Here is an 8,602-nt window from a genome sequence, read left to right as displayed (position 1 = left end):
ACTCCTACTAAATAAATGAATAACTCAGTAAGAAAATACAGATGCTGCCAGTAATTTTCTGGTGGCTCCTGGGGTGTGGCAAAATAAGCCTTTTTATCCTCGTGGTCAGGAGGGTGAGGCTTGCTAAGGATACTTCTATTTATCCCATCCTCTTAGGACAGCCCATATCCCCTCTGACAGGGCTTCCCACTAGTCCAGATGGACTTTGTATGAATTAGAAAGAAGTTCCCCCTTGTCCCAAACTGATCGGTTAGGGATGGAGAAGCAGCTTCCACAGTGCATGCCCTCCTCAGCATCTCCAGAGCAGACAGGAGGGGAAGGAGATGGCGTATCAGAGCCATCATGACCTACCTGTTACAGAGAAACGGAAGCCGACACGGGAGTGAACTTGCCCAAGGTGACACGGTGAGTCAGTGATGACAAGAGAGTAGATGAAGCCCAGGCCACATTCCCTCCACCAGTTATCTCAGTGTGTGATAAGCATCAGGGCCCATTTGGAGGCGTGAGGGCTTCCTCAGGGCCCAGAGCAGGCTCAAGCAGGCTCCCAGACCCAGGGATCAGATTGCCTATCTCCTCTTCCCACACAGAGACGGCTCTCATTGCTGAGTACTCAGGAGGGGCGAGGACAACAGGTGGGGACATAAGTGGAGGCAGATGACTAACAATATCTGCTGTGCATTCCCCATGTCCCTGATCACATGGGGAGCTGCAGCTCTGGACTGCCTAGGACAATGGCTCTCAAACTTCGCTGTGCGCCAGAATAGAAACAGACTGTTGGCCCCAGTCCCGGAGCTTTTGGTTCAGTGGGTCGTAGGTGATGCCTGGGAATTTGCATCTCCAGGAAGCTTCCAGGAGCTACTGATGTTGCTGGTCTGGGAACCACACTTTGAGGATTACTGGCCTAGAAAAGTGGTCAACCCGCCCTTTCCTCCCTCACCACCTTCACTCCCTTCCTCTCCTCTCCTTATTTGTGCTCTTCGGCTTCTTTCAGTTCCTCGTCAGTCCTCTTTCCATCCTCCAAAGCATGACGGAGTGAGCTAGCTCTGCCCTCGGCCTGGAGGCGTGACCCCAGCAAGTCACCTCCCCTCTCTAGGCCGGGAGAGGCAGGCGCCTGGGCCGTGAGATCCCCAGCCAGCCCCCCCAGCCAGGGCCGTGGCCACCCAGGCTGCCCTGTGTCCCCAGACCCTTCAGTGTGTGTGTTGGGAGGGAGTTAGAGGCCTTGGCGCTGTCCCCCCGGCTCGGACTCTGGATTCTGACCCCTTCTTCCCCCCAGACCTGGGCTTTTCCCTCTCCAGCTAGACCTGATATTCGGGGTCTTTCCAGGACAAGGGTAAGGGAGGATGCTCTGGAATGCGGGGCAGGTGGAGGGGAAAGAGCCCAAGCCGCGGTGCGGGGTCCGAGTTCGACCCAGCCCCGCGCCGGACGAAGCTCCAGCAGGGGGCGCGAGAGCGAAAGCCAAGGCCGATCCGGTCAGCCCCGGTGTCCAGGCCCTGGGTAGGCCGCGGGGGCCGGTGCCCCAGGGGCGTGGACACCGTGGAGGCACGCCCGGCCGCGCTTAAGGAGCTGCGGGCCAGTGCGAGGAGGAGAGCGGAAGCTCGCTGCTGCCGACCCGCTCGGCCCCGGCCCCGGCCCCGGATCCAGCCCGACCCCAGCCGGCCCCCGCCTGCAACATGCGGGGCCCGAGCGTGGCTCTGTGGCTCGTCCTGGCTCTGCGCACTGGTGAGGCCCCGCCGCGCGGCCGCGAGGGCAGAAGCTGGGCCGGGGTCCCGGAGCTCTCCAGGCCCCCTGTGCCTGAGCCTGTGTCTCCAGGGGCAGGGGACAGGGCGGGCGCGACGCGCTGGGTCGGGCGAGGACGGTGGAGGGAGCAGCCCTGAGACAGACAGGGCTGTCTGGAGGGCTTCCTGAAGGATGCGGCCTTGGGCTGGGCCTTGAAGAGGCGAGGTTGGGACGCCCCGAGGCAGGTGCAGGCTGAGGCGCGGTGGGAGAGCGCTGGAGTGTTGTGAGGGGGCCCGGGAGGGTGACTGCCTTCGACGGCGCGGAGGGCTTGAGGGGCCAGAGCAGCTCTGCGTCTCCCGATCCCCTGCGGGCAGGGAGGCGGGAGAAGATTCAGAAGGATTGTCAGGGAGGGCATAGAGGCCACCGGGAGACCGCCTCAGGGCGCCTTGCACACGCGAGGTCGAAGGGGAGGCAGAGGGAAGAGCCCGCGCATCAGCGCCCAGGAGAGTCAGGGCCTGGGACCGAGGAACACGAGCTGGGAACCTCGGACACCACAGCGGAGGGATGGAGGCCATGTCCCCGTTGTGACCTGAGTGGTGCGTTCATCGATGCAGACAATGAGAGCGCCGGCCCGTCACCACCACCCCACTCCCAGCTTTGCAGCTGCCCGCCTTGGGGTGGGGGCCGTGAAGCCCTAGGGAGGGGGAGGGCAGCTGGAGTTTCCGGGGGCTCCTGGAGCGTGGAGGGTGAGGCTGCGGAGGAAGCTGGTCTGGACCCGTGGGGCGAGGATGCGCATGCAGGTAGCCCTGGGAGGGGGCCTGGTCCCAGGCAGCCAAGTCTTCCGCCGGAGCACAGACCTCAGGGCCAGTCCTGACTGGGGCAGGGTGAGTGGTGGAGGCCTTCAGGCCTGCAGAGCCAATCAATACCAAGGGACCCAGGCGTCCCTTCCCCTGGACCCCAGCCTGGGAGCTCTCTGGGACTCTGGCCTGCTCAGATCATGGGGCCCAATCAGAAGTCCACTGAGGACTCTGGGTATCTGGGGCTTTCTGTGCGGGTTTACTTACACCCCAGAAGGGGGGTTTCTATCTGCTTTCTCAGGAGATGTTACAGGTCCAGAGGTCAGATAAGTTGCCTGAAACCACCAGCTCAAGGGGCAGGAACTTGAACCCAACCTGCTGACTCCTCACCCTCCCCTGTGTGTGTGCCTGGCACGGTGTCCACGAGGGGGTGTGCAGCCAGCAAAGTCTCAGTTGCTCCCAGCAGGTGCAAAGCTTCTCAAGGGTGACCCACCCACAGCCACCCAGCAGTCTCATGCTGCATGTCATGAGGAGGGTGAAGGGACACTGCTGAGTGAGGGAACCCAGACCAGCACCCTCTTTTTGGAGGCCTGGAGAGGGGCAGGACCTTGCAAGTCACAGGGCCTGCAGGACTTCTCAGCCAGTGCTCCCACCATGTTGCCACTCCAGTCAGGTGGGACAGGTGGGGGTGGCTGGGGAGCTACCCTGGTAGACCTTCCTGTACCTACAGAATGGGCCAGGTTCTGAGTCACTCCAGTTATCAAGAGCCATGTCCCTGGTCAGAGAGTCCCTGAGCACAGGAACACTTAGGGCCCCAGGCATGGCTTTGCCAATGAGCTGGGCCCCTTCCCCATCTCTAGACTTCAGGGGCTCCCCATGGGAGGGCAGGGCTGTTGCAGAGGACCAGCTAGCCAGGCTGATGGGGTCGCCCAGAACTGCGGCAGCCATCCTCCATGGCAGGGCCAGAGGCTGGGCATGGGGAGAGCCAGCGCTCACTGTTCCCTGCCCTCAGTGCTGGGCGACATGGAGGTGCGGTGGTGCACCACCTCAGATCCCGAGCAGCAGAAGTGCAGTGACATGAGCACGGCCTTCCGGGAGGCGGGCATCCAGCCCCACCTCCTCTGCGTCCAGGGCACCTCCGCTGACCACTGCGTCCAGCTCATCACGGTGAGTCCTCTCCCTTCCGCCCTGCCAGTCAGGAGGGCTCTGACTCAGGCGGGAGCACACAACAGCCTCATTCATTGGGAAAGGGGGCCGGCCTCCCTTGCCGACCCAGGTGATAGCATCTCCTGAGTTTCCCCAGCAACAAGGGCAGCTTGTTTCCTGCCGGGCCCAGGCAGAGACCTCAGGAGGGCCGCTGCTCAGACGGCCGCCAGTGGGGAAAGGTATCTGAGAGGCTGGGTTGCCCTTCAACAAGGGCCCTGCTGGAGTGGGGACACCACCCACCCCACCAAGGGGGACCCAGATGGTGGTGACCCCTCAGTAGCCCAAGAAAGTCACTCTCTCACTCTACAGTGGGGCTTTGCAGAGTGGGGCTTGTATGGTTTCTGGGGAAGGAGGAGCAGGGGCTAGAGGTCCTGGGTGGGTGAGTGAGGGGTGGCAAAGGAGGCCTGAGTGGCAAGACGCCCGCTCAAATGGCACTGACGGTCTTCAGAGGCAGGACAAGAAAAAGAGGGATGCCTCAGGGGCAGGCATAAGGAGGCCTGGGTTTTAATTTCAGTGCCACTCCTACAAGGCCTAATCCATTCATAGTCCTGCCTGGGGCCAAGGCCTACAGTCAGGCCCACAGTGAGGGTGGAAACCAATCATAAGGAATTGTAATTCTACCCACAGACCTCATGACACACTGAGAGTACGCTGACATTTGTGCTTAAAAATGAGGAGAATAATTAAAGAGACTAGGATTCAGTCTGCTTAGAGTAGCTTTTTTTTTGAGTTGGAGTCTCAGTTGCCCAGTCTTGAGTGCAGTGACACAATCATGGCTCACCACAGCGTCAACTTCCTGGGCTCAGGCGATCCTTCTGTTTCAGTCTCCAGCGTAGCTGGGACTGCAGGCACAGGCCACCATGCCTGGCTGATTTCTCTTATTTTCTGTAGAGATGAGGTCTCCCACTATGTTGCCTAGTCTGGTCTCAAGCTCCTGGGCTCAAGCAATCCTCCCACCTTGGCTTCCCCAAATGCTGAGATTACAGGTGTGAGCCGCCATGTCTGGCCCTGCACAGACTATCTTACAGAAAAAACAAAGAAACCCCAGTTTAGCAATGGAGGAAGGAGGGAGAGAAACAGAAAAGTGGGAGAGACTCACTTTTCACTACATAACATTTTCTACTATCTAATTTTTTTTACTATATATATTACTATGAGTCTAGTGAAATTAATATGTTAAGAAATAACATAATGAATAAAACAAGAAGAGTCCTTGACCTGGTATGGGGGAGGGCCTTGGGCCCTGGTTGGAGAGAGGCCTGCGGTCTGAGCCAGGACGGGGATCCTAGGTCAGGTGAGAGGCCAGTGTAGACCTCCAGGGCTTTTGAAAGGCCCCGGGCCCTCTGGTAGATGTCCCTGAGCTCCTTGCTGAGTGTGCCAGACAGGGCCATGAGGGGCCGGCAGGGCTGACCCCCATGTTTCTTACCAGGCCCAGGAAGCTGACGCCATCACTCTAGATGGAGGGGCCATTTATGAGGCGGGAAAGGAGCATGGCCTGAAGCCCGTGGTGGGTGAAGTGTATGATCAAGGTGAGAGGGTCGGTGGCAGGAGAGAGGAATCCCTGTGCTAGAAGTTGGCTTGCCAGTCTGCCCTGGCTGGGCCTGACCCAGCCCTGCAGCCCTCCAGCTGGTTATCAGCCCTGTCCATGGAGCAGTCCTAGAGGCCTGGCCAGACAAACCCTCTGAGAACCCTCCAAGTCTCCCGTGAACAGTCTGGGGGCAGAAGCACCAGGGACACAGAGGGCTGACCTGAGTCTGGTCTTCCTTGTGGGGAGCCCAGCCCCTTCACTTTTGCCCGTTGAGCTCTGACTGAGGGGCTGCCCCGTGCCTAGGGTCATGTTGAGCATGGAGCTGCTTGTGAATTGCCCACGGAGAACAAGCATGAAGTGGGGGTAGGGCCGAGGGAGTGGTGGTGACTAGGAGAACCCAACAGGTCTGGGCCCCCTCCCATGACCTCTGTGACCTTGGGCAACCTCCACTTCCTAGACTGTAAAATGGGGGTAATGATATGTTCCCTGTCACACGGGTGAAATGAACCAGGGTGTGTGCCCGCCTGCCACGTGGTATGTGCTCAGAAATGTGAGTTCCTTTGCCCGCTTCCTGCACCTCACACTGGACATGCCTCTGGCTCAGCCTGCTCTTTGGATGGTCCCCACCACCTCTACACGTCTAATGCCTGGCCACCATCACAGTCTAGCGCAATTGTCCTCTCCTCCAAAGAGCTTTCCTAAACCCTTCCCACCCTTGCAAAGGGCCTCTCTTTCCTGAGTTCCCAGAGCCTTGGCTCACTCCCTCCTGTTTCCGCTAACGCTCTGCCCCCTCTGTCTTGTTAGTCTCCTGGGGAAAACCTAGACCTCGTCTTCTTTTTGAGTCAGGATTCTCACTCTGTTGTCCAGGCTGGAGTGCAGTGACACAATCATGGCTCACCACAGCCTCAGCATCCTGAGTTCAGGCCATCTTTCCCCCTCAGCCTCCTGAGTAGCTGGGGCTACAGGCTAATTTTTTTTACTTTTTGCAGAGACAATATCTCGCTATGTTGCCTAGGCTGGTCTCGAACTCGTGGACTCAAGCAATCCTCCTGCCTTGGCCTCCCAAAGTGCTGAGATTACAGGCATGAGCCACCACGCCTGGCCTCTAGTTCTCTTATATACTCTCTGGCACTCCACACAGGGCCTCGCTCGGAGAGACATCGACTGGTTACTTGTTGAGTTAATGGTTGTCAGATGACACAGGACACAGTCCAATCCTGCAAACCAGTCAGCAGATACAGCCCTGCTTCATGGGCCCCACATAACTCTTCCTCTTTAACTGACTCACTCCATCTATTGAGCACCTACTGCATGCTGGTCATGAGCATTGAGTAGTAAGCAAGAGAGACCTTGTTCCTGCCCTCAAAGAGCAGGAGCCAGATAGTAAACAAACAAATATAAAAATGCACAGCTACACATGTGGTGGGTGCTCTGAGGACAGGAAAGTCCAGGAAAGAGAACCGAGGGGTGTGAAGAGAACTACTGAGAAGCAGGAGGCAGGATGGCACCCTGGGGAGGTGACTGTAAGCTGAGCCCTGACAAAGATTCCAAGCAGGAAAGATTCCAGCAGTTCAAGGAGCTGGAAAGAAAGAGAGAGCGCATGAGTCAGAGGGTGGTACCAATGAAGCCGCTCAGGTTGGCAGGGGCCAGACTCAGAGGCGCAAGAAGAAACACTGCTGTTATTTTCCAGAACTCAACTTCTCTCTGACTGTGGGCACCCATCAACACAGGGCAGGCTGTGTGTGTGTGCATGTGTGCACAACGGGAGACCCTCTGGCCATCAGTCTCCATAGATGAGTCTCTTGTCTGAATGGCTCTTTCTGGGCCACACTTGCCCAGAGTTTTCTTGAGTTAAGGTCTCACTCTGCTGCCCAGGCTGGCACGCAGTGGCATGATCACAACTCACTGCAGCCTCAAACTGCTGGGCTCAACTGATCCTTCCACCTCAGCCTCCCAAGTAGCTGAGACTACAGGCACATAACACCACGCCTGGCTCAATTAAAAAAAAATTTTTTTTGTAGCGACAACATCTCACTATGTTGCCCAGGCTGGTCTCAAACTCCTGGGCTCAAGCAATCCTCACACCTTGGCCTCCCAAAGTGCTGGGATTACAGGCATAAGCCACCGTGCCCAACCTATCCAGGGGAGTCTTTTGCAAGACTCTGCCTGCTCACCATAACCATTGGTACCCACAGACATTCAGGGTCTTGACTGACTTGGGATCACACTACTGGTTATCTCTTCTCTGTCTCTCTCTCTCCTCCTGGTCCCCTCAGGACCAGACATCGCCTCTCCAAGTCTAAGGGAAGCCCCTGTCCTGCTCCCCTGACCCTTCCAATCATTCTTTCTCCCATGACCACAGTGCCATTTCCTCGAGCCCTCTAAGCTCTCCTAAAGGCCTAGGCTTTGGGGAAGGGAAGACTTGCTGGCCACTTCTGCTTCCTTTTCAGCTATAGAGTGCCCTGAGGTGCGCAAAGTGTGGACCCAGCCAAGCACCAGCTGGCTTGGGAAGGAGGAGGGGGAAATCAATGAGTGAACAGCCATCTTAGGATAGTGTCTACTGCATGAGGCTGGGGCGGGCAGGGCCTCATGGTAAGATGTGTGTATTATACCCACATGCTCTCTCGGTAACCAAAGGGCCACGCACACATCCATGGCACACTTGTGCACCCAGGCACATGTATGCACACGCCCCTGCACATGGCCCTCAAGGCTGCTCCCTGCTGCCCTCACCCATCTCTTCGCCCCTCCTAGAGGTGGGGACTTCCTACTATGCCGTAGCTGTGGTCAAGAGAAGCTCCCACGTGACCATCAACACTCTGAAAGGTGTGAAGTCATGCCACACGGGCATCAACCGGACGGTGGGCTGGAACGTGCCCGTGGGCTACCTGGTGGAGAGTGGCCGCCTCTCCGTGATGGGCTGCGACGTGCTCAAAGGTGAGGGCTTCTGGCCGGGAAGGGCTTCCCTCTCCTTTCCTCGGCTCCTGCTCATTCTTCACTGGGGTAGCCTCTCTCTGGCCTCGCCACCAGCCTTCGTGCCCTATAGGGTGAAGCAGTGTCTCCAGCTCCAGGGGCCTTCCTTGACACACACTCGGGGTCTCCCTCCACTCTGCTGGCCAGTCCTGGTTGCATGGTCCCTATGGGCATGACTCTTGCTCACCCATCCCGGTGTCCCACACGGCACCTCCGGACACGGAGCGCAACCATGGTAGGGAGGCAGTGAATCACCAAGAGCGGCTCCCACTGGTATAGACCTATGGTGCGGGTTGCTATGCCCAGGAGATTGTCCTTTGCTTTATAGGACCAGAAACACTATTTTTTTTTTTTTTTTTTTTGAGTTGGAGTCTCACTCGGT

The 8,602-nt window shown here is 57.9% G+C and overlaps 1 protein-coding gene across 1 annotated transcript in view; it reads left to right on the top strand.

Annotated features, from left to right (window-relative positions):
• The first annotated feature begins 1,560 nt into the window (after window positions 1-1,560).
• The window catches only part of MELTF (melanotransferrin), a 36,472-nt gene continuing 29,430 nt past the window's right edge, over window positions 1,561-8,602 (top strand). Inside the window, exons 1-4 of the mRNA XM_021706783.1 lie at window positions 1,561-1,719; window positions 3,526-3,680; window positions 5,149-5,248; window positions 8,002-8,184. Coding sequence (XP_021562458.1) covers window positions 1,671-1,719; window positions 3,526-3,680; window positions 5,149-5,248; window positions 8,002-8,184 — 487 coding nt within the window. The 5' untranslated portion in view covers window positions 1,561-1,670. The remainder of the gene's footprint in view (window positions 1,720-3,525; window positions 3,681-5,148; window positions 5,249-8,001; window positions 8,185-8,602) is intronic.

This window comes from Carlito syrichta, unplaced genomic scaffold (assembly GCF_000164805.1).
Source record: "Carlito syrichta isolate Samal-C Ts95f unplaced genomic scaffold, Tarsius_syrichta-2.0.1 Scaffold115961, whole genome shotgun sequence".
Lineage (NCBI taxonomy): Eukaryota > Metazoa > Chordata > Mammalia > Primates > Tarsiidae > Carlito > Carlito syrichta.
Note: the sequence above shows the minus strand (reverse complement) of the source record. Positions and strands in the feature narration are given on the sequence as shown.